This window comes from Ovis canadensis, chromosome 15 (assembly GCF_042477335.2).
Source record: "Ovis canadensis isolate MfBH-ARS-UI-01 breed Bighorn chromosome 15, ARS-UI_OviCan_v2, whole genome shotgun sequence".
Classification (NCBI taxonomy): domain Eukaryota; kingdom Metazoa; phylum Chordata; class Mammalia; order Artiodactyla; family Bovidae; genus Ovis; species Ovis canadensis.
The window spans coordinates 28,548,447-28,575,276 of NC_091259.1; the positions used below are offsets into that span (position 1 = coordinate 28,548,447).

General features: G+C 39.0%; 1 protein-coding gene across 1 annotated transcript in view; it reads right to left on the reverse strand.

Annotated features, from left to right (window-relative positions):
• ARHGAP20 (Rho GTPase activating protein 20) overlaps positions 1-26,830 on the reverse strand; it is a 204,143-nt gene that overhangs the window by 161,290 nt on the left and 16,023 nt on the right. The window contains exon 2 of the mRNA XM_069554976.1: positions 21,264-21,346. Coding sequence (XP_069411077.1) covers positions 21,264-21,346 — 83 coding nt within the window. The remainder of the gene's footprint in view (positions 1-21,263; positions 21,347-26,830) is intronic.

Below are 26,830 nucleotides of genomic sequence, written 5' to 3' on the forward strand. Positions count from 1 at the left end.
AAATATCATGCTAACTGAAAGAAGTCTATTCCAAAGACCACATAGGATATGATCCAGTTACATGAAATGTCCAGAAGAGGCAAAGTTATAGAAGCAGAAAGGAAATGAGTGGCTGCTTACAGACAGAGACAAGGGAAGAAGGGACAAGGGAGGGAACAAAGAATAACAATTAATGGCTATGGGGTTTCTTTCAGGCAGGATGAAAATGCTTTAAGATTTTTGTCTGTTTAGTATATTCAGACTAAAATACTAAACAGTGTTGCTGTACAACTCTGAGAATATACTAAAAGCCACTGAAGTGCACATTTTAAATGGGTGAAATAAATGGTATGAACTGTATCTCAATAAAGCCGTTTAAAGAAAGAACGTCATCTGGCTCCTTTTCTAACAAATTACGTGATTTGGGGAATGAGAGTTTTCATTTATAAATGGGAACAGGATCTGTATCCATCCTTCCACTTCTAGCTGTAAGAATATATAAAAGGGAAATATAAGAAACACTCTAGAAAGCTACTTTCACGACTTCAATCAGATAACTATTGGTTATCAATTGCTACATAACAAATTACTACAAACCATAGTCACTTAGAACAACAAACATTTATTAACTCACATAGTTTCTAGGTGTCAAGAACCAGGAAGTAATTTAGCTGGGTGAGTCTGGCTCAGGTTTCTTATGAGGTTGCAGGCAAGCTAGGGCTGCAACCTCTAAAAGATTTGACTGGGGTTTGAAAATCCACTTACAAGATCACTCATGCAGCTGTGGAATGGAGGCTTCAGTTCCTTCCATTGAGGCCTCTTTGCAGGGCTGCTTAGGAGACTGCTTCCCCCAGAGCAAATGATTACAGAGACAGAGAAAGTGTGAGAACAACTGAGACAGAAGTTTGCTATGTAATAACCTAATCTCAGATGTGATCAATCGTCACTTTAATAATATCCAATTGGTTACAGAGATCAATTCTGATACAATGTGTGGGGAGAACTGGACAAATGCGTGAATTCCAGGAGGTAGACGATGGCACCCCACTCCAGTACTCTTGCCTGGGAAATCCCATGGACAGAGGAGCCTGGTTGGCTGCAGTCCATGGGGTCGCGAAGAGTCGGACACAACTGAGTGACTTCACTTTCACTTTTTACTTTCACTCATTGGAGAAGGAAATGGCAACCCACTCCAGTGTTCTCGCCTGGAGAATCTCAGGGACGGGGGAGCCTGGTGGGCTGCCATCCATGGGGTCGCACTGAGTTGGACACGACTGAAGTGACTTAGCAGCAGCAGCAGCAGCAGGAGGTAGAAATCACTGGGGCTATTGTGGAGACTGGCTACCAAAATGACATAATGACAGTAAACAGACCAAAGATCCCGCATGAGCAAATGCTTGACCTCTGCACTGAAAGTGGATAAGGAGGATACTCATTTCTCAGTAGTGTGACATACACATGCTTGGAGATGTTTTAAGAGCTGTGATTAAAAAAGATTTGTAAGAAGTGTTCGTACCATTTTCCATTCTCCTTGTGACTGAGTTATGGTTAGCATAAAGAAACACAAAATTGTACACCTGGGGCTGGTGAAAGAAGTATATAAAGGATTTAGTCAACTTCACTCTCCCCCTGCTCCATGCCTGACAGGTAAGAAAAGAGTTCTAGTTGAAAAAAAAGCTAGGTGACTCTACCAGGGTCATTAATGATAGAGCAGAAACTAGAACTCACTCCTGTCTTCTCATTACTCCAGAAACTATCCATCAGAAATCAACACATTGACTCATAACACAGCTGATACATTAACCATGTGAGCAGTAAATCAACAAACATTAAACTGCTGGTCATTCCACAACTGGCAATTTCTTTGTGTGGCTTTTCGACAAGGACGGTGTCATGTTCTCAGACAGCAGTGGACTCTTAGACTCTCTTTCTAGTCCAGTCGAGGGTTGACCTACTTAGCTGGGGGAAGAAAGGAATCACTCATTTAGCTCAGCTAATATTTATAGAATATCTTTTCTATACCTAGCACTAAACATGTAGATTTTAAGTGCAGAAGACATGGTCCCTACACTCGAAATGCAGATAGGCTGAAGAAAAACCTACACCTGGAACACTAAGAAAATTAGACGTTATGAGACATGGCAGCACAAGGATTTATGTATTTTTAATTATTTTAACAGAAAACATATCTAATACTTAAAATGTGCCAGATACAACTTTAACTCTTTTAATCCCCTAGGGGATTGTCCTCATGCTACGGATGAGAAAAGTGAGGCCTGAAAAGGTTATGGAACTTGTCAAAGTTCTCACATCTGACAAGAAGCAGGGCCAGATTCAAACCCAGGAAGGATGGCTCCACAGTCCATACTTTCTTAACCATAATAATATGAAGGTTCTCAATTATTCTTCTGCTTTGTAAAGGGTTTTGAAAGAAGCCAATCATGAGATTCCAAAGCACCTCTGAGAAATCTTTCAAGCTGTACAGGTAAGGCAATATTTAGCCCTACACAGTAAGGATGTCTTAGGATAGCCTGATAACTCATGGAGAGAGGTGAGGAAAGGTGAATAAACATTCACTAATGAGACAGTGTTTTCCTGGTGCCAAAATTAAACATAAAATTGAATTTTAACTGCAATTAGCAAACTAGTTTATAGTTGGAATGAATAAATTAAACAGATGTACTGTTTTGCAAGTGCAAAAATAAATTAATTTGACCCTGTCAAAGCTCACCAGCATGTGAAGAGATTTACATCTTCTATAGATTTCCTCCCAGAATCATACCATAGGGAAACAGCATACTCCATCAGGAACAGATGTATTTGATCATTTTTAAGGAATATGAATAGTAGTTTGAAGAGAATAAAGTGATATGTGGATCTGGGAAGTCTTTTGCTTAAGAAAGCAATGAATTTCATTTTGGCAAAAATCCAACAACTTTGCCACTTTATAAAGCAACCGCTCTCTCTTTCCTTTACATCTGAGTTTTACAAGTTTGGAAAATGTTCCTTGCAAGGAAAGTAGGTATCTTGTAGACTGCTAGTGATAGTGATCTTCATGTATTAAATTTCTACTTTGTGTTCTTCTCATCACATACCTTGATGTGACCTTTGCAGTCTAAAACTTTACAACACATTATCCAAAACTGTAGGAATCGGCCTTATTTAGAGCCAACTGGCATATAATACAGGTTTCCCTGGTGGCTCAGAGGGTAAAGAATCCGCCTGCAATGCAGAAGACCTGGGTTCTATCCCTGAGTTTGAAGATCTCCTGGAGGAGGGTGGTAACCCATTCCAGTATTCTTGCCTGGAGAATCCCCATGGAGAGAGGAGCCTGGTGGGCTATAGTCCATGGGGTCACAAAGAGTTGGACACGACTGAGCAACTAAGCACAGGGCATGTAATACAAGGCAGCACAATGAAAAGTGTTTTTTTGTTTTGTTTTTCTAAAAAAAGTAAAGAATTCAGACTTTTTGTAAGATAGCATATCAGTATAGTTTATTATAATTTTGAAAAGGTCTTAAAGATTTTTAAAAGTTCTTTTAAAATTTTATTTTAGAATTCTTCAAAATTTTATTTTATTTTAAAGTCTTGTTATCAAGAAATTGTATCTAGGTACAGAAGGTTTATAGAATTTCTTCCAAAAGAAAGTCTAGTAACTTTCTTTTTAAATTGACTTTTCCTTTAAATTCTATCCGACAGTTACCATAAATAACCTAGAGTCTCAGTGTGAGAGAGGCCTTCACGAGGTCATTCAGTTCATTTCAATAACATATTTGTCAAGTTTATACTTACCACAGGTAGAAGCAGTTTTTCATTCTCTTATGGAGGAGATTTGACCACAATCCTCAGTAAACTATTCCAGATAGTATAAATGTTCTCTTTGCCTTAGAAAGTATGGTAAGTTATCATCCACTTTAGACTAGTTAGATGTTAGATGCCAACACGACAGAGAAAAAGGAAATGAAATGATGAGGCATTTGCAGAACACAATAAGGGAACTTCTGAGTCAAACAATATTAGCATGTTTGTGAGCACACGTGTGTGTACAGCCACGGATAACAGGAATGAACTGAGCAAAAGGAAGAAGAAGAGTCAGCAGAGAGCTGCTTTCCTAGTCTCCAGCGCCTCCAGCTTTGGGTCTCTCACCCTCTCATCCTTACCCCAAACCAGCCAATTGTGTATGTGTTTAATCTTGATGCACAGCTCTGGTACATATGAAGCTCTTGGAGCCCCTTCATCTCAAGTGGCTGAGCAAACCAGGTCAGTCCTCCATGTGGCAACCAGGTCAACCCATCATGTGGCAAGCTCTTATTTCCAAGAATCATTCTAGGTATACTTTGAGCTTCTGTCTAGGGATACCTCAAGAATTTTCAGGGTCCACCAGAAATGAATTCCAAATAGTCTAAGCTGATCTTGTTTCAGGCCAGACCTAGAAATACAACTGTTTTTGCTAAAACTAATTTAACATTATGGTCTAGCTGGCTTCCAGACTGCATTTCATCTTTTAAAAATTCGCACCTACTATTGTCCTCAGAGAGTCTCTGAACCAGGATAACGTGTCCTTCTATTTCTGTTATTGCTGCTGCTGCCACCACTACTACTACTACTTACTACTACATAGCCATCAAACATAAAAGCACTGATTCTGTGCTAGATACTACATTAAGAGCTTGACATATATAATACTCATTTAGTTCCTCTTACAACCTTTTGTTGTTGTTCAGTCACTCAGTCACGCCCGACTCTTTGTGACTCCATGGACTGCAGCACATCAGGCTTCCCTGTCCATCAGCGTCTCCTGGATCTTGCCCAAACTCACCACGTCCATTGAGTCAGTGATGACATCTCATCCTCTGTTGTTCCCTTCTCCTCCTGCCTTCAATCTTTCCCAGAATCAGTGTGTTTTCCAATGAGTCAGTTCTTTGCATCAGGTGACCAAAGTATTGGAAGTAGTGACAGATTTTATTTTCTTGGGCTCCAAAATCATTGTCGACAATGACGGCAGCCGTGAAAGTAAAAGATGCCTGCTCCTTGGGAGAAAAGCTATGAAGCAGAGACATCACTTTGCCAACAAAGGTCCACGTAGTCAAAGCTAAGGTTTTTCCAGTAGTCATGTATGAATGGGAGAGTTGGACCATAGGCTGAGCACTGAAGAATTGGTGCTTTTGAAATGTAGTGCTGAAGAAGACTCTTGGGAGCCCCTTGGACTGCAAGGAGATCAAAACAGTTAATCCTAGAGGAAATCAATTCTGAATATTCATTGGAAGGACTGTTGCTAAAGCTCCAATCCTTTGGTTACCTGACCAGATGCAAAGAGCCGACTTATTGGAAAACACCCTGCTGCTGGGAAAGACTGAAGGCCAAAGGAGAAGGTGGCAGCAGAGGATAAGATGGTTAGCATCACTGGTTCAACGGACAGGAAACTGAGCAAACTCTGGGAGATAGTGAAGGGCAGAGAAGTCTGAGATCCCACTCCATGGGATCACAAACAGCTGGATACGACTTAGCAACTGAACAGCAACAACAACAAAATCTTATTAACAAACTTGACTTTATTGGATATTTCAAGAGGTTTAAAGCTTGAAAATGAACTATATCTAAGGGAAAGAAAGAGGCAACTAATAATAACTAAGTCAATCTAAACATTTCCCTTATTTTCTCATTTCATATCCTAAGCATTAGATTCATATTTTACAGAGGAAGACATTGAGACTCAGAGATTAGGTAATTTATTTAAGGTCACACAGACAATCAGGATGGAAAGTCAGCATTTGAATGTAGCAAAGCCCAAGCACTTTCTGCTGTACTGTAACATTTCCTTGGCATTACCTTTCTCTCCAATCAGCAGCAGCAGTAAGCAGAGATTCAAAAGGTAATACATGTAAAGTACCCAGTACAAAGTCTCGCAAACGGTACACACACAATGAATTGATTTGGAGGTTAAGAATCATTCTCCATGCTTAGTTGCTCAGTCGTGTCCAACTCTTTGTAATCCTTTGGACTGTAGTCCACCAGGGTCCTTTCTCCATGGGAGTTTTCAGGCAAGAAAAAATTTTTAATGCAAGAATATAGTATGAAAAAAATTTTCATGCAAAAAAACTTTCATGCTATTTCCTTTTCCAGGGGTTCTTTTCAACTCAGGGATCAAACCTAAGTCTCCTGCATTGTAGGCAGATTGCTTACCTGCTGAGCCATCAGGAGCTGGAGGTAAGGATAGATATAGGTGAATACTAACTTGAAGGCACTAACAGACTGTAACTTAAAAGCGGGTATATTTTCATGCAATTTTTATAAGGAGGGCTGAATACCATATCAAAACAAACGAATTTCTGAAAGAAAAGTTTGTATGACATGATATGCCTAAGTAAATAGAGTATCTCACAGAGTACCAGCTGAGAGGTGAGAAGAGTCCCTGACCACAGGAAAGGGATATACGGAGCCATGCAAAAACCAGTAGGATGAAGGAAGGGAGGGAAAAAGAGGAGGAGAATAAGTGGGACGGAAGAGCAGGGGAGAGATCCCCACATCACAGCAACAGTTCAGGACAGAGGGGAGGCGTTTGATGCTGCTGGAGGTGGTAACTGATCTACGGCAATCTGAAGGGAGTGAGAACCACAAAGGCTATCTGCACCATAGCCCAAAGCAGCCTGGACAGGGACACAGATCTTCCAGTACGTGTGGTGGCAGAGAGCTGGAGCACAGCGGTTGGGGAGCACTCTCAGGGCGAGGACTGCTGTTGACTGCAAAGAGATGGCCTGAAGGAACATGAGGGAGAAGACTGAGGCAGAGAGTGCCTTTCAAGGAAAGCTGGACAGCCAAGGAGGCATGGTGGTACTGCTGAGTCACGCACAGGGCCTAAGGCCATCACTGTAACCTCTCGCTCTCTTCCCACTTACACACTGGGCAGCTGATCAATAGAGAAAAACCCCACAGAGAGTGGTCCTTTGAGTGCCTGATGTGTTGAGCAGTAAAGACCATGGCCAGAAGGGCCCTTTGAGTGCCTGCTGCACTGAGCAATAGAGTAGGACCCCAGCCAGTAGGGTCTTTGAGCACCTGCTGTGCCAAGCACCAGAAAAGGACCAGCCAGGGAAGCCCTTTGAACGCTAGCTGCCAAAGGCTAGAAAAAGTCTCTAAGTGCCTTATCTCCTGGGCCTGTGGCTGCTGGCTTCCCCGAACATCTGGCACAGTCAGGTATCCTGTGATCCAAGCCGCTGCACCACCTACATGCCTGGTCCTCACTAGGGGAAAGTTGCCAGAGGCTAAAAAACTCCTAATAGGGCCGTATCTCCTGTGTCCACGGCTGCTGGCTCCCCCATGTATCTGGTGCTGCCAGGATCCCCATGATCCAAGCAGCTGCACTACCTCCATGCCTGATCCTCATTAGGGCAGAATTGAGTCCTCCCAGGCAGCCGCAGGAGCAAACTCCTGTGAATGACCACATGCAGAGGTGAGGATAAAACCACAACTGAGCTCCATGACAGAGAGGCTAAAGCAGAGGATTTAAAACCTCTCCACCAGCTGCACAAGCTGCGGAGTAAATCCACACAACCAACCAAGTAGACTCTGTGTCTATGGAATATATAAAAGGACAATGACACAAAAGAGAAAGCCCTCGCTCTGGCAACTGAGGACAATGGATGAGGCAAGTGCACACAGAGTAGGGTGAGATCAGAGTCTGAGCTGTTCCCACGCAGGTCCAGAGAACAGCTCACTACTAGAGAGCCTCCTGGGAGGTGGAGGTGGAACTACAACTCTGCATACATTTTTCTCTAATTTTTCATTCATTTCCCCCCTTTTTTCTTCCTTTTCTTCTTCATATTGTTTCCATGTAATTTCTTTATTATTCCTTTAATTTTTATTTTTTTATAACTTATTTTTCCACTTTTTAAAACATCTTATTTTTAAATAAGTTCATTTTATTTTTCCTAATTTTACAGTCTTCATTGCTCTCTTCTCTTTGACTCTTGTTTTTGTTCTTTTTTTCTTTTCTCTCTCTACTTTTCCCTTTGTAAATGTGTGAATTTCTTTGGGTGCTCTTGACTATTAACTGTTTCTCTCACTATCAGTCTTGGGGTTTTGTCTTCTGTGCTGTGAGGCCCATGAAGTTTAGGTGCTGCAGGCAGGACAGGGTCTAACCAGCACTCAGCCTAGAAGTCCAGAATCACTCCAACCTAGACTTGGATGAGTAGTGAGATGACCTTTCACTTTTCATGGCCTTCCCTACCCCTGAGGTAGGAGACCTTAGTCCAGGACTTTGGACCACCAGAGAATTTCCAATCCCATGGAACATCAGTCAACAAAAGCTCTCCCAAAGGTCTCCCTCTAACACTAACAGCAAACCCCACCCAAAGGCCAGCAAGCTCCAGTGCTGGATGCCTCATGCCAAAACATTAGCAAGACAGAAACACAACACTGACCATTAGTAGAAAGGCTGCCTAAAGCCATACGAAGCCCATAGATACCCAAAAACATACCATCGAAAATGGCATTGCACTTCACAGACAAGATCCAGCTCCATCCACCAGACCACAGGCACAAGTCCTCCCAACCATGGCAATGGTCCAACCGCACCCACAGGGGATAGACTCCAGAATTAAGAGGAACTATGACCCTCCAGGCTGCAGAAAGGAGATTTCAAACAGTAAATTAAACAAAATGAAAAGACAGAGAAACATGCAATGAACGAGAAACATGGTAAAATCCCACAAGCCCAAACACATGAAGAGGAAATAGGCACTCTACCTGACAAAGAAGAGCAACTATAGTAAAGACGAACCAAAGTCTTGGAAATAAAATGGAGGCACAGATAAATAGACTGAAAGCACAAGCCAAAAAGTGACAACAAATGTTTAACATGGGACTAGAAGAATTAAAGAACAGACAATCAACAATGAACAACACAATCACTGAGATTAAAAAGTACACTAGAGGGAACCAATGGGCAGAGAGAACCAATCAGAGACTATCTGAGGCAGAAGAACGGTAAGTGTAAGAAATAACTGGAGCAGAGCAGAAGAAAGAAAAGAGAATAAAAAGAAATGAGGGCAGTCTCTGGGAACTCTGGGACAACATGAAACATAACAACATTTGAATCATAGGGGCCCCAGAAGAAGACAAAATCAAAGGACATAAAAAATATCTGAGGAGATTATAGTAGAAAACTTTTCTAAAATGGGAAAGCTAATAGACAACCAAGTCCAGGGACCACAAAGAGTCCCACTCAGGACAGAGCAAAGAGAAACACACCAAGACACCTATCAATCAAATTAACAAAAATTAAGCACAAGGAACAAATATTAAAAGCAGCAAATAACATACAAGGGGATTTCCATAAGACCAACAGCTGATCTTTCAAGAGAAACTGTGCAGGCTGGAAGGAAGTGGCAGGATATACTTAAAGTGATGAAAGGAAAAAAACTTACAGCCAAGATTACTCGAACACAGCAAGGATCTGCTTTAGACTTGAAGGAGAAATCAAAAGCTTTGCAAACAAGCAAAAGTTAAAGAGAATTCAGCATCACCAAACTAGTTTTATAACAAAGGTTAAAGGAACTCCTTCAGATAGGGGAACACACAAAGAAAGGAAAGGCCTACAAAAACAAATCCAAAACAATAAAGTAAATGGCAATCGCATCATACATATCAATAATTACCTTAAATGTGATTGGACTAAATGCTCCATCCAAAAGACACAGGTTGGCTGAACGGATACAAAAACAAGACCCCAATATATTCTGTCTACAAGAGACCCAACTCAGACCTAGGGACACACACAGACTGAAAGTGAGGGACTAGGAAAAGGTATACCATGCAAATGGAAATAAAAAAAAGTGGGAGTAGCAAGACTCAGATAAAATAGATTTTAAATAAAGACTGTTACAAGAGACAAGGAAGGACTCTAAATAATGATCAAGGGATCAATCCAAGAAGATGATATAACAATTATAAATATATATGCACCCAACATAGGAACACCTCAATACTAAGGCAAATGCTAACAACTCTGAAAGGGGAAATGGACAGTAACATGATAATAGTGGGGGACTTTAACACCCCACTGACACCAACGGACAGTCTTCTAGACAGAAAATTAATAAGGAAACACAAGTTTTAAATGACATACTGGACCAGTTGGACCTAACTGATATCTACAGGGTATTTCATCCAAAAACAAAAGATTTCACTTTTTTCTCAAGTGTACATGGAACTTTCACTAGGATAGATCACATCTTAGCTTATAAATAAAGCCTTATGAAATTAAAAAGAAAACAAACCTGAAGTCATTTCAAGCATCTTTTCTGACCACAACACTAAAAGACTAGATATCAACTACAGGAAAAAAAGCAGGGAATAAAAACACATGGAGGTTAAGCAATTAAATTCTGAATACCAACAGATCACTGAAGAATTCAAAAAAGAAATCAAAATACACTTTGAAACAAGTGACAATGAAAGCACAACTCAAAACCTATCAGATGCACTAAATGCAGTGCTAAGAGGGAAGTTTATAGCAATACAAGCCTACCTCAAGGAATAAGAAAAACATTGAATAAACAATCTAACCTTACACCAAAAGCCACTAGATAAAGAAGAATAAAACCCCCAAAGTTAGTAGAAGGAAAGAAATCATAAAGATCAGAGCAAAAATAAAAAAGAAATCAAAGACACAAAGCAAAGATCAATAAAACTAAAAGGTGGTTCTTTGAGAAGATGAACAAAAGGGACAAACCATTAGCCAGATTCATCAAGGAAAAAAAAGGCAGACGACTCAAATCAACAAAATTAGAAATGAAAAAAGAAAAGTTACATAAGACAACACAGAAATACAAAGGATCATAAGAGACTACTATGAGCAACTATATGCCAATAAAATAGATCACCTGGAAGAAACGGAAAAATTCTTAGAAAAGCATAACCTTCTAAAATTGAAACAGGAAGAAACAAAATATGAACAAACCAATCCGAGACACAGAAAGTGAAACTGTTACAAAACCTTCCAACAAATAAAAGCCCAGGATTAGATGGCTTCCCAGGTGAATTCTACCCGAAGTTGAGAGAAGAGCTAATACCTATCCTACTCAAACTCTTTCAGAAAACTGCAATGAAAGGAAAGTTCCCAAACTCATTCCGTGTGGCCACCATCACTCTGATACCAAAACCAGACAAAAATGTCACAAAAAGGAAAATTACAGGTCAATATCACTGATGAGCACAAATGCAAAAAATCCTCAACAAGCTTCTAGCAAACAGAATCCAACAACACATTAAAAATATCATATATCATCATCAAGTAGGCTTTATCCCAGGGATGCAAGGATTATTCAATTTACACAGATTAATCACTATGATACATGATATTAACAAATTAAATATAAAAATCATATGATCTTCTCAACAGATGCAGAGAAAGCATTTGACAAAATTCAACACTCATTTATAACAAAAACTCTCCACAAAGCAGGCATAGAAGGAACATACCCCAACATAATAAAGGCCATATATGACAAACACACAGCAAATATTATTCTCAGTAGTGAAAAACTGAAAGTATTTCCTCTAAAATCATAAACAAGACAAGGGTGCCTACGCTCACCACTATTTTATTCAACATAGTTTTGGAAGTCCTAGCTGAGCAATCAAGAAGAAAAAGAAATAAAAGGAATTCAGATTGGAAAAGAAATAAAAGTCTCACTGTTTCAGATGACGTCGTTCTTTACACAGAAAATGCTCAAGATGCCACCAGAAAATTACTAGCATTAATCAACGAATATAGTACAGTTGCAGGATATAAAATTAATATATAGAAATCCCTTGCACTCCTATACACTGACAATGAAAAATAAGAAAGAGAAATTAAAAAAAAGAACCCCATTCAGCATTGCAACAACAAGAATAAAATACTTAGGAATAAGTTTACCTAAACTATGGAAAATTCTGAAAGAGGTGGAAATACCAGACCACCTGACGTGCCTCTTGAGAAACCTGTACGCAGGTCACGAACCAACAGTTAGAACTGGACATGGAACAACAGACTGGTTCCAAATAGGAAAAGGAGTACGTCAAGGCTGTATATTGTCACCCTGCTTATTTAAATTATATGCAGAGTACATCATGAGAAATGCTGGGCTGGAAGAAGCACAAGCTGGAATCAAGATTGGTGGGAGAAACATCAATAACCTCAGATATGCAGATGACACCACCCTTGTGGCAGAAAGTGAAGAAGAACTAAAAAGCCTCTTGATGAAAGTAAAAGAGGAGAGTGAAAAAGTTGGCTTAAAGCTCAACATTCAGAAAACGAAGATTATGGCATCCAGTCCCATCACTTTATGGCAAATAAATGGGGAAACAGTGGAAACAGTGGCTGACTTTATTTTTCTGTTCTCCAAAATCATTGCAGATGGTGACTGCAGCTATGAAATTAAAAGAAGCTTAGTCCTTAGAAAGAAAGTTATGATCAACCTAGATAGCATATTATAAAGCAGAGACATTACATTGCCAAAAAAGATCCGTCTAGTCAAGGGTATGGATTTTCCAGTAGTCATGCATGGATGTGAGAGTTTGACATTAAGAAAGATGAGTGCCGAAGAATTGATGCTTTTGAGCTGTGGTGTTGGAGAAGACTCTTGACAGTCCCTTGGATTACAACGATATCCAACCAATCCATCCTAAAGGAAATCAATCCTGAATATTAATTGGAAGGACTGATGCTAAAGCTGAAACTTTAGCAGGTGAAGCTTTAGCTGAATCTTTAGCCAATATTTTGGCCACCTGATGCAAAGAGCTGACTCATTGGAAAAGACTCCGATGCTAGGAAAGATTGAGGGCAGGAGGAGAAGGGGACGACAAAGGATGAGATGGTTGGATAGCATCACTGACTCAATGGACATGGGTTTGGGTACATTCTTGGAGTTGGTGATGGGCAGGGAGGCCTAGCATGCTGCAGTTCATGGGGTCACAAAGAGTCGGACACAACTGAGTGACGGAACTGAACAGAAAGAGACAAAATACCTGTATGCAGGAAACTGTAGGACACTGATAAAAGAAATTTAAGATGACACAAACAGATATACCAGGTTCTTGGATTAGAAGAATCAATATTGTGAAAATTACTGTACTACCCAAAGCAATCTATAGATTCAATGCAATCCCTATCTAACTACCAATGGTATTTTTCACAGAACTAGAACAAATAATTTCACAATTTGTATGGAAACACAAAAGACCCCAAATAACTAAAGCAATCTAGAGAAAGAATAGAACTGGAGGAATCAATCTTCCTGAATTCAGACTATATTACAAAGCTATAGTCATCAAGACAGTATGGTACTGGTACAAAAACAGAAATATAGATCAATGGGACAAGACAGAAAGCTGAGAGATAACCGTATGCTCCAATAGACATCCTGTCTTTGATAGAAGTGGCAAAAATATACATGGAGAAAAGACAGTCTCTTCAAATAAGTGGTGCTGGGAAAATTGGGTATCTATGTGTAAAAGAATGAAATTAGAATGCTTCCTAACACCATACACAAAAGTTATCTCAAAATGGATTAAAGACCTAAATGTAAGACAACAAACTATAAATATCTTAGAGGAAAACAGAGGCAGAACACTCTCTGACATAAATCACAGTAAGATCCTCTATGACCCACTTCCTAGAATAATGGAAATAAAAGCAAAGATAAATAAATTGGACCTAATTAAACTTAAAGAGCCTCTTGATGAAACTGAAAGAGGAGAGTGAAAAAGTTGGCTTAAATCTCAACATTCAGAAAACGAAGATCATGGCATCTGGCCCCATCACTTCAAGGCAAATAGACGGGGACAGTGGAAACAGTGGCTGACTTTATTTTTCTGGGCTCCAAAATCATTGCAGATGATGACTGCAGCTATGAAATTAAAAGATTCTTACTCCTTGGAAGGAAAGTTATGACCAACCTAAACAGCATATTATAAAGCAGAGACATTACTTTGCCAACAAAGATCCATCTAGTCAAGGCTATGGTTTTGCCAGTGGTCATGTATGGATGTAAGAGTTGTGGATTATAAAGAAAGCTGAGTGTCAGACAATTGATGCTTTTGAACTGTGGTGTTGGAGAAGACTCTTGAGAGTCCCTTGAACTGCAAGGAGATCCAACCAGTCCATCCTAAAGGAGATCAGTTCTGGGATTTCATTGGAAGGACTGATGTTGAAGCTGAAACTCCAATACTTTGGCCACCTGATGCAAAGAGCTGACTCATTTGAAAAGCCCCTGATGCTGGGAAAGACTGAGGGCAGGAGAAGAAGGGGATGACAGAGGATGAGATGGTTGGATGGCATCACTGACTCAATAAACATGGGTTTGGGTAAACTCTGGGAGTTGGTGATTGACAGAGAGGCCTGGCGTGCTGTGGTTTATGGGGTTGCAAAGAGTTGGACACGACTGAGCGACTGAACTGAACTGAAACTTAAAAGCTTTTGCACAATGAAGGAAATTATAAGCAAAGTAAATAACAACCCTCAAAATGGGAGGAAATAATAGCAAATGAAACAACTGACAAAGGATTAATCTCAAAAATATATAAGCAGCTCATGAAGCTCGACACCAGAAAAACAAACAGCAATATCAAAAAGTGGGCAGAAGATCTAAAAAGATATTTCTCCAAATAAGACATAAAGATGACTAACAAACACATGAAAAGGTTCTCAACACCACTACTGCTGCTGCTAAGTTGCTTCAGTCGTGTCCGACTCTGTGCACCCACATAGACGGCAGCCCACCAGGCTGCCTGAACCAACCTGTCTGACATCAAGCTCTACTACAAAGCCACAGTCATCAAGACAGTATGGTATTGGCACAAAGACAGAAATACAGATCAATAGAACAAAATAAAAAGCCCAGAGATAAATCCATGTACCTATGGACACCTCATCTTTGACAAAGGAGACAAGACTACACAATGGATTAAAGACAATCTCTTTAACAAGTGATGCTGGGAAAACTGGTCAACCACTTGTAAAAGAATGAAACTAGAACACTTTCTAACACCACACACAAAAATAAACTCAAAATGGATTAAAGATCTAAATGTAAGACCAGAAAATATAAAACTCCTAGAGGAAAACATAGGCAAAACACTCTCTGACATAAATCACAGCAGGATCCTCTATGACCCACCTCCCAGAATACTGGAAATAAAAACAAAAATAAACAAATGGGACATAATTAAAATTAAAAGCTTTTGCACAACAAAGGAAACTATAAGCAAGATGAAAAGACAGCCTTCAGAATGGGAGAAAATAATAGCAAATGAAGCAACTGACAATGAATTAATCTCAAAAATATACAAGCAACTCCTGTAGCTCAATTTCAGAAAAATAAACGACCCAATCAAAAAATGGGCCAAAGAGCTAAACAGACATTTCTCCAAAGAAGACATACAGATGGCTAACAAACACATGAAAAGATGCTCAACATCACTCATTATCAGAGAAATGCAAATCAAAACCACAATGAGGTACCATTTCACGCCAGTCAGAATGGCTGTGATCCAAAAGTTCACAAGCAATAAATGCTGGAGAGGGTGTGGAGAAAAGGGAACCCTCTTACACTGTTGGTGGGAATGCAAACTAGTACAGCCACTATGGAGAACAGTGTGGAGATTCCTTAAAAAACTGGAAATAGAACTGCCATACATCGCAGCAATCCCACTTCTGGGCATACACACCGAGGAAACCAGAATTGAAATCGAGACACGTGTACCCCAATGCTCATTGTAGCACTGTTTATAATAGCCAGGACATGGAAACAACCTAGATGTCCATCAGCAGATGAATGGATAAGAAAGCTGTGGTACATATACACAATGGAGTATTACTCAGCCATTAAAAAGAGTACATTTGAATCAGTTCTAATGAGGCGGATTAAACTGGAGCCTATTATACAGAGTGAAGTAAGCCAGAAAGAAAAACACCAATATAGTATATAACGCATATATATGGAATTTAGAAAGATAACCCTGTATGCGAGATAGCAAAAGAGACACAGATGTATAGAACAGTCTTTTGGACTCTGTGGGAGAGGGAGGCGGTAGGATGATTTGGAAGAATGGCATTGAAACATGTATATCATATAAGAAATGAATCGCCAGTCCAGGGTCAATGCATGATACAGGGTGCTTGGGGCTGGTGCACTGGGATGATCCAGAGGGATGGTATGGGGAGGGAGGTGGGAGGGGGGTTCAGGATGGGAACACATGTATACCCGTGGTGGATTCATGTTGATGTATGGCAAAACCAATACAATATTGTAAAGTAACAAAAAATTAAAAGGAATAAATAAATTAAATAAAAATTACATGCAAAAATAAATAAATAAAGTGAACGTCACTCAGTCGTGTTTGACTCCTTGCGACCCCATGGACTATACAGTCCATGGAATTCTCCTGGCCAGATTACTGCAGTGGATAGCCTTTCTCTTCTCCAGGGGATCTTCTCAACCCAGGTTCAAACCCAGGTCTCTCACATTGCAGGTGGATTCTTTACCAGCTGAGCCACAAGGGAAGCCCAAGAATACTGGAGTGGGTAGCCTATCCCTTCTCCAGCAGATCTTTCTAATCCAGGAATTGAACCAGGGTCTCCTGCATTACAGGTGGATTCTTTACCAACTGAGTTATTCCTGAGGGTAAACACAATTAATCATTTGTATGTACTTCTAAACCTCTGCCCTGGGATAGGTACATTGCTATCCAGGGCAGCAATGGTGATGCAGACATTGAGAACAAACTTTGAACACATGGCAGGGAGAGGGTGGAGTGAATTGAGAGAGTAACAGGCATACTGCTGTATATTCTCACCCTGGGTTAGAGGGTAGGTGTGCCACTATTTGACCCTGATTTAGAGCTAAACCTTCTCTGATATAAATAAGGGATATTTTTAATTGAAAAGCCTAGCACACGTCCATTGCAGGAACTTCCAACAAAAATTTTCCCTGAAACTGCTTATTTTTTAAAAAGTGGTTAAATAAAGCTATTTTTACAAATATAGCAGAATTGAAGACAATTTCTGCCTTCTCTCTCTACCTCCCCTAAAAAATAATTTCTCTTGAATTTTATAAATAATCAAGGTCAAACTGTGAAGACACAACCATTCTCTATTTAATCCACCACTAATGCAAAGATGAAAGTGAAAGTGAAAAGTCTCTCAGTCGTGTCCAACTCTATGTGACCCCATGGACTGTACAGTCTATGGAATTCTCCAGGTCAGAATACTGGAGTGGGTAGCCTTTCCCTTCTCCATGGGATCGTCCCAACCCAAGGACCGAACCCACGTCTCCCGCATTGCAGGCAGATTCTTTACCAGCTGAGCCACAAGAGAAGCCCAAGAGTACTGGAATGGGTAGCCTATCCCTTTTCCAGGGGATCTTCCTGACCCAGGAATCCAACCATGGTCTCCTGCATTGCAGGCGGATTCTTTACCAACTGAGCTATCAGAGAAGCCCCAATCCAAAGATAAAGCATTGCAAACAATTCAAAAGCCAATTTTTATATGGCACAAAAGTGTATTTCTATACTATTAACTGGCAGAATATTTTCATAAGTAAATTTTGATTAGGCATCTATTAAAATTAATTTACATTTTCTGATCAACCCAATGACTAAAGAATGTGTCATCTGGGGGCAGCCAGGGATGCTGCTTGAGTCTGACAACTTGCTCAGTACTAAGAGGAGACTGGGGCTTCCTTGGTAGCTCACACAGTAAAGGATCTGTGTGTAATGTGGGAGACCTGGGTTTGATGCCTCAGTCGGGAAGATTCCCTGGAGAAGGGAATGGCTACCCACTCCAGTATTCCTGCCTGGAGAATTCCATGGACAGAGGAGACTGGTGGGCTACAGTCCATGGGTTCAGAAAGAGTCAGACAGGATTGAGCAACTAATTAAAAAAAAAAGGCGGGGGGGAGACTGAGCTAAGTATTTTGAAAGTTTCACTTGTTGGGATTTAGCTATATAATTTATTTTGGACCATCAAAAACATGCCATGCTTCAATATAGGCAAATCAAACAATGTGATACACCATATTAACAAATTGAAAGATAAAAACCATACAACAATCTCAATAGATGCAGGAAAAGCCTTTGACAAAATTCAGCACTCATTTCTGATTAAAAGTCTCCAAAAAATGGGCAGAGAAGGAACCTACTTCAACATAGTAAAGGCCATATATAATAAGCCCACAGCAATCATTATTCTCAATGGTGAAAAACTGAAAGCATTCCCCTTAAGATCAGGAAAAACACAAGGGGGTCCACTCTCACCAATATTATTCAAGATAATTTTGGAAGTCCTAGCTCCAGCAATCAGAGAAGAAAATGAAATGAAGGAATCCAGATTAGAAAAGAAGAGCTCTGTTTACAGATGATATGATAAAATACATAGAAAACCCTACAGATACTATCAGAAAATTACTAGAGCTAATCAGTGAATTTAGCAAAGTCACAGGATATAAAATCAATACACAGAAATCACTTGCATTCCTATATAATAACAATGAAAAATCAGAAAGAGAAATTAAGGACTCAATCCCATTCACCATTTTAACAAAAAGAATAAAACATCTAGGAATAAACCTACCTAAGGGACAAAAGAACTGTATACAGAAAATTATAAGACACCGATGAAAGAAATCAAATATGACATAAACAAATGGAGAGATATTCCACGCTCCTGGGTAGGAAGAATCAATATTGTGAAAATGATTATACTACCAAATGCAATCTAGAGATTCAATGTGATCCCTACCAAATTACCAATGGCATTTTTCACAGAACTAGAACAAAAAATTGCACAATTCATATGGAAACACACAAGACCCCAAATAGCCAAAGCAGTCTTAAGAAAGAACGGAGCTGGAGGAATCAACCTTCCTGACTTCAGATTGTGTTACAAAGCTACAGTCTTCAAGACAGTATGGCACTGGCACAAAAACAGAAATATAGACCAAAGGAACAAGACAGAAAGCCCAGAAATAAATCCATATATCTATGGGTACCTTCTTTTTGACAAAGGAGGCAAAAATATAGAATGGGGCAAAGACAGCCTCTTCAATAAGTGGTTCTGGGGAAACTGGACAGTTACACTTAAAAGAATGAAATTAGAACACTTCCTAAGACCATTCACAAAGATAAACTCAAAATGGAAGACCAAATGGTCAAATGTAAGACCAGAAACTTTAAAACTCTTAGAGGAAAGTATAGGCAGAACACTCAATGACATAAATCAAAGCAAGATCCTCTATGACCCACCTTCTAGAGTAACAGAAAAAAAAAAGCAAAAGTAAACAAGTGGGACCTAATTAAACTTAAAAGCTTTTGCACAGCAAAGAAAACTATAAAGGAGGTGAAAAGACAACCCTCAGAATGGGAGAAAATAATAGCAAATGAAACAACTGACAAAGGATTAATTTCCAAAATATACAAGCAACTCATACAACTCAATACCAGGAAAACAAACGATCTAATCAAAAAGTGGGAAAAAGACCCAAACAGACATTTCTCCAAAGAAGACATACAGATGGTTAACAAACACATGAAAAGACACTCAACATCACTCATTACTAGAGAAATGCAAATCAAAACTACAATGATATATCACCTCACACCGGTCAGAGTGACCATCATCAAAAAATCTACAAACAATAAATGCTGGAGAGGGGTGGAGAAAAGCGAACATTTTTGCACTGTTGGGGGGAATGTAAATTGATACAGCCACCATGGAAGATGGTATGGAGATTCCTTAAAAAACTAGGAATAAAAGTACCCTATTATCCAAAGAAATTCCACTCTTAGGTATATACCCTGAGGAAAGCAAAACTGAAAGAGACACATGTAACCCAATGTTCATTTGAGCACTATTTACAATAGCTAGAACATGAAAGCAACCTAGATGTCCATCAACAGATGAATGGATAAAGAGCATAAGTGGTACATATACACAAAGGAATATTACTCAGCCATAAAAAGGAACACATTTGAGTCAGTTCTACTGAGGTAGATGAACCTAGAGTCTATTATACAGAGTGAAGTAAGTCAGAAAGAGAAAGATAAATATCGTATACTAACAAATATATCTGGAATCTAGAAAGATAGTACTGATGAATTTATTTGCAAGGCAGCAGTGGAGAAACAGACCTAGAGAACAGACTTATGGACATAGGGAGAGGGGAGGAGAGGGTGAGATGTATGGAGAGAGTAACATGGAAAGTTACATTACCATAGGTAAAACAGATAGCCAATGGTAATTTGCTGTATGTCTCAGGGAACTCAAACAGGGGCTCTGTATCAAGTAGAGGCGTGGGATGGGGAGGGAGATGGAGGGAGGCTCGAGAGAGAGGGGACATATGTACACCTATGGCTGATTCATGTTGAGGTTTGACAGAAAACAACAAAATTCTGTAAAGCAACTATCCTTCAATTAAAAATAAATAAATTTTAAAAAAATGAAAAAAAAATGCCATGCCTTCACATAGATTTCATGTTAAATCAGTATACCATTCATAGAAATATCAGATATATCCTCACCTTTAAAAACGTGGTAAGGACCACACCTTACATAAAAGGATTCACGTATTAGTGGAAAAGAATTGCTGGATTCCTCTGAACATAAAAAGGCTCTTAGTTAAAATGCCATTAAAAATTATTGAATAAATTAGTGACTGAAAAGCCATCCAATTAGAAATAGTATTTAGCTTTAATAGGCGAAACGGTCATTTCAATAGACATTTAGCCTGTTTTCCACTTCAAATTTCACTAATTAATCACTAACTACTCTAACCAATGTCTAAAAGCAATCAGCACTCAATCTTTTATTAATCTTAATCTATCTTTATTCATATCTAAAGTTGCTAAAAATCTGCCTTTTACCTTTGCATGGGGATCACTTCATGATAAAAAGTAAGCAAAAGTTTGTGCATAACCAAACATGAATAGTGGTTAAAATAACTCACCTTTAGTATTCTGATTTCTAATTGTTTCCAAAAATAAAACTTTTACAATATGTGGAACATGCGTGTTTGTGTACCACTGGATGTAAGATTTACTTTTGAATCAATTTTAAAGCAACAGATCACCAGCTCTCAAAAGGCTTTACATTACTCATAAAGAACAGGTCTTATTAAATAAACTCAGAACAGAAGTCATGTTTTCTCTTATTTAACAGAGAATTCTGGTCTTGATAAAAAGCAAACAAACCACACACATAAAAGAAATGCAGCAGATCCCAAATGAGTAGTACAAAGCTTCCCACTTACTTGGTACTGGGCCGCTTTTGCAGGGCTTTATCCAGGATAAGAGATGGAGCACTCCTCCTCCTTTCTGCTAATGTTTTCATTTTCTGTTGAGGGGAAAAAAAACACAATGAAGATCATGTGGCTTATAAAGCTGGTAAATAACAACTTCCAATCCAATTCAGCAAATTTTGTATGCCTATGCCTGCCTATCAAGAAGTGAGCAATCTTATTATGGAAATAGAATGATAACGTCTAGACTAAGATAGTAAGTGTCAAAAAGTGGTATAGGCAGTTAAGTATTTCTTACGGTCAGAGAATAAGGAGATTAAATATTGACTAGAGTATTTGAGAAAACCACATCACAACCATTATCATCAATTGCAGTTTTATTGCTTATTACATGCCAGGCCCCATGCCAAAGACAGAACTGGATTAATTTATACTCCAAAATGTCATCAGAGTAGCTGATAGCTCTATTTCATCGGCAGGGTAGGCCCCCAAACTGGGCTTTAGGGAAAGACAGAATTTGAAAAGACCAAGTAAAGGGATAAGATAAGTTGCTAAAGCACACGATGGGAGACTAGATTTTTACAGATTTAATAGACATTTAAACTTAAATATTTACATATTTAGGAATCTGTTCTTCAAAATAGTTTTGTTTATTGTAACTTAGACAAAAGATCTTTTCTTTTCGAAGTGGTATGTAAATATAGGATTAATTGGATAATTCGGTACTGTGTTCTACAGGACCCAAACTGTGGTGAGGTTATATTCAATTTGAGTTATCCAGATAATTACTCTCTATATTTTCAGTCTTATAGATTTAACACCTCGAGAAAGAGTCCAAGGGTGAGCCACTGGATATAAATGTGTAAAATTTACCATCTAGTCACAAATAGCCATGAATGAAGTTCAGGCTTCGTTACCAAAGCATCCCTCCTGCTCTGCCCTCTCACCCTTTCCTGGCCAGGAGTCTCACCCACTACCTAAGTAGACCTAGGCCAGCCACGTTTGGGGCTGCGTGCCGCTCTAAGAAAAACCACATAAAACCAAGTAGCTCAGTGTCTCATTACATGATTCACAAAGGAACAGCTTCTTAATTAATAAACTGTAGATCATCCTAAGGAAGAGAAGAAAAATCATCCCATGACAAGGGGACACTAGACTTCTTTGGCACAATTCTTTCCCCCTCAATTCACCATGCCCCCACAGATCTCCCCCAAATCACTGTTGTCAGCAGGGTCATGGCCTCAGTGTTGCTGTTCCCTCCATTAATCCTTTGGCTCACATGTGAAGACAAAATGCCCTAATCTCCTTGGTATAGCTCAGACAACCAAAACAATCATATAAAACATTAATTAAGGACAGGAAACAATTGGGTAAGAAATACAGAACACCATACTTACCAATCAGGAGACTGAATCAGTCTCAGCGCAGGTTAAATTATATAATATGGTGCCCTCCTTCTGAAGAGAAAGCCCACAGTTTTCATCAGATTCCCAGAAGAATCTGTAATCCCTCTGAACCCCAGTGATTTTGATAAACTATTTAATATATTATAGTTTGTAAGCTGTATCTTAACTGTTTCCACTGGTCACATCTCCTGGGAACACAACTCCCAGGAATTTAGCACTCTGAGGCCAGTGTGAATGTAGAGGTTGCAAGGTGAAGGGAACTCTGGGAGACAAGTATTACCAGTGGGCTGTTCCCATATGAAGAGTCTCAGTTCTGGAAGACTGGGTTGATGTTACTTAGGTGATGGTTCCTTATTATGTAGATTTTCGGCAGGATTCTGTTTCACCTTCAGGTCTAGGTTTGATTCCTATTTCTTTTCTGGAATTTGAATCCCTTTATTCAGGATCTAGGTACTGTGCTTTGAACTTTGAAATAGGCCCAATCCTATAAGCTTGACCTGGGCCCCTTACCCTTGGCCTGTTGTGGCCTTGAGTTTCTGCCTAGCCTTTTGAGTGAGGGGGTGGGGGGTGGGGGTGTGTGGAGGAGTGACATTCTTGCACCTATCTCAGTAGTCTTCCTTCTGCTGCTCCTAATCCTCTGACACCATTCTCAGCAGATCCAAGTGTCTAAACAAGATCTTCATTAACATATGATTTCTAATTGTGAGCTCCTTGGCTTTCAGGCTTACAAAGAATTTGGAAAGGGTTCAAAAGACAGCCATAAAAATGACTTAAAATGTGGAAAAAAGAAAGAAACTTAAGACAAGTTAAAATGATCTGACAAGTTAAAATGATTCTTCATTTGGAAACAGTAAGTCTCCAAGGTAATGCAGAGTTATTATACAGAGGATACCAAATGTCTTCCAAAGAAGATAAAGTGAAAAGAAATGTGGCTATACTGTAGACTGAGAATCCAGGTTGACCCTGGGCAGTGGGTTTATGAAGAAATTTATAAAAGCTGTGAAAGAAATTATGCACTAACTTCAAGGGGTTCAGAAACCCCCTAATATGGATTCTTTAGGGATCCATGGACTCCAGATTTGAAACTTTTTGATATAAAGAAATCTTTCTGAGCGATGGCTATTAAAATGAGAATGGATAATTAAAGAAGAGTGACAAATTTTCTTCTGTAAAGATGCTTTTAAAATAGTTTTTCATAGAGGTCTAATAGAGCAGACTATTTGTACCTAGTTGTATGCAGTAATTAGACTGTGTTTTCTTAGTTATGGGCTTCCCTGGTGGCTCAGCCGGTAAAGAATCCGCTTGCAATGCAGGAGACCTGGGTTCGATCCCTGGATTGGGAAGAACCTGGAGAAGGGAATGGCTACACTCCAGTATTGTGGTCTGGAGGATTCCATGGACTGTACAGTCCATGGGGTCGCAAGGAGTCGGACTCAACTGAGCGATTTTCACTTATACTTTTCTTTAAATTGTTATAAATTGGTAGATCTGTGACGAATCAAATATGGGGTGAATCTACCTCATTTGGTGGACTCATATTTAGATATTACAGTCAAACTACAGGCAAAATAATATTTTAAGTCCTATTGTTTGTACTGAGACTCACTTCACTACTAACCAGATATGCAGCCTAATGTAATTTATACCCTCCTCTGGGTCTCCATTTCCTTATACAGAAACTGAGAAAATTTGGACTACATAGTCTCTTAGGTGACTTCTATTTCTGATATTCTCATGGTAAGTGTCTACCAAAGATTCACCCTGTAAATGTTATATACACAATGAATTTAGAATCCATAGGATTCACTTCTCTAAGTTATAAAAAGTCTTAAAGAGTTGTCAATATAATGGGAATCTAGGTATTAATTCATCCAAAGTACGCTTTTTTGTTTTGGTTTGGTTTGGTTTTTTTTTGCTCAAAAGTGTAGCAAAGTAAAGAACCAATGGTGACTTCAAAAAAAAATTCACTCATCTGTCGAAGAATCTATTCTCAGGCAATAAACACTTAGTTTTTTTGATTTATTAACAACTGTGAAATAAAATATACAAAAATAGAAGGAGACTACTGATTCCTTTCTAAATCTATAATAATACAAACTTGTCAGGACAGGTTGAAGCTATGGTCATATCAGCACCAACAAATTTCCCAGTTGTTCAGTGACAGAGAAAACTACGATACTTTGCCTCACAGGAAATGAGCAGATAGGTTTAAAACAGTGTGTTTTCTTTGTGAAGTTAAAATCACAATTCACAATATGGCTTTTCAGAATGCCCAAATGCTTGATATCTATATTGAGATTACCTCACAAATATTAGACGCCATTCTGAAACTGAGTAGTTTTAAAAGATAATCTTGTAAATTGATAAACATTAGGCAAAAAATCAACTGCATTAATCTTTTAGAAGTGATTTTCTTGACTTTGTACCAATTAATTTAGCCAAGGCTTAAGCAACCCCCAAAAAACTAAACAAGACTTTTATATAAGCTGAAAAACAAATTATGAAGCAGAATTTATTTACTCCTCTGCTAGCAAATGGGAACAATGAGGAGGGGCTCGGACAGAGTTGTAAAAGGGAATTGTAATTAAATTTTAAAAACTGACATCTTTATACTAGTAGCCATTTATTAGGAAAGTATAACATGAACACTATACAGAAATTAAATCTTTAGTTCCCTAAGCTGCCCCCTCTGCAGCTATATTCAGTATTAGAGGCAAAAAACCTATTCTGCAAAAGAATAAATGAATAGAGGTAAATAAAGATAAAAACCAAATGCCTATAATTAATTTTTCTTTTATGTTTCAATAATAATACAAAACTATAGCAACATTACCAGCTAATCTGGAAGGTGCTTTCCACTTCAATTCTTTTTTTAATTGGTTAGATGAACTAAATGTTGAATTCCTGTGTTCCTAACTAACTTTATAGTTATGCCTCAGTTAAAGCATTTCACATAATTATCTATCTCTTTCTTGAGAGCAAGGGCTATGTCCAAACGTTCTCCCATCTTTCCAAACTTTATCCTATCTTTCAGCAATTACTGAAATTCTCCGTGGTAGGCCTATCCTTGCATTACTAGAGCCTAGTACAATACTTGGTACAAACTATATACTTAATAAATGAAGGTTTTCAGTGAATTTTAAAACGTACTCATTCTTCACATCTATGCTACTGTTCCCAACACACACACAGAAAGGCAAACACACTTACTTAAAGAGTTCTGTTGGAACACTGTCACTAAGGAAATGTAAGCATCTGCTATGGAACCGGATGGTGAGAGTTATCCTTGTACATTGCAAACTACAGCTTTTGACATAGTGTTGACATTTACATTGGACTTCCCTGATAGCTCAGTTGGTAAAGAATCCGCCTGCAAAGCAGTTGAAACTCCAGTTCAATTCCTGGTGGGGAAGATCCCCTGGAGAAGGGTTAGGCTACCGCCTCCAGTATTCTTGGGCTTCCCTGGTGGCTCAGCTGGTAAAGAATCTGCCCACAATGCGGGAGATCTGGGTTTGATCCCTGGGTTGGGAAGATCCCCTGGAGAAGGGAAAGGCTACCCACTCCAGTATTCTGGCCTGGAGAATTCCATGGACTGTGTATAGTCTATGGGGTCGCAAAGAGTCGGACACGAATGAGTGACTTTCACTGACATTTACATTATCATGGAGTTTCATGGTAAACATCTGTCGTATAATAAAAGTTAATCATTTGCCAACAAATGGTGCTGGGACAACTGGATATACATGCAAAAGAATGAAGTTAGATTCATATCTTATACCATATACAAAAATTAACTCAAAATTGATCAACAGTTGAAAAGAGCTGAAGCTATAAAAATGTGAGAAGAAAACACAGGCATAAATATCTGTGACCATGGACTAGGTGATGGTTTCTTAGCTATGACCCCAAAAGCACAAAAAACAACGAAAATTAAATTGAACACCATCAAGGTTAAAATTTCTGTGCTTCAAAGGACATTATTAAGAAACTGAAAAGAAAGCCCACAGAATCGGAGGACATTTTTGCAAATCATATATCTGATAAGGGGTTTGTATCCAGAATATTTAAAGAACTGTTACAATTCAATAAAGTAGGCCAACATAAAAATGGATCTGAAGAGGAAGTTCTCTTAAGAAGATATAAACGGCCAAAAAGCACAAGAAATGACGCTGA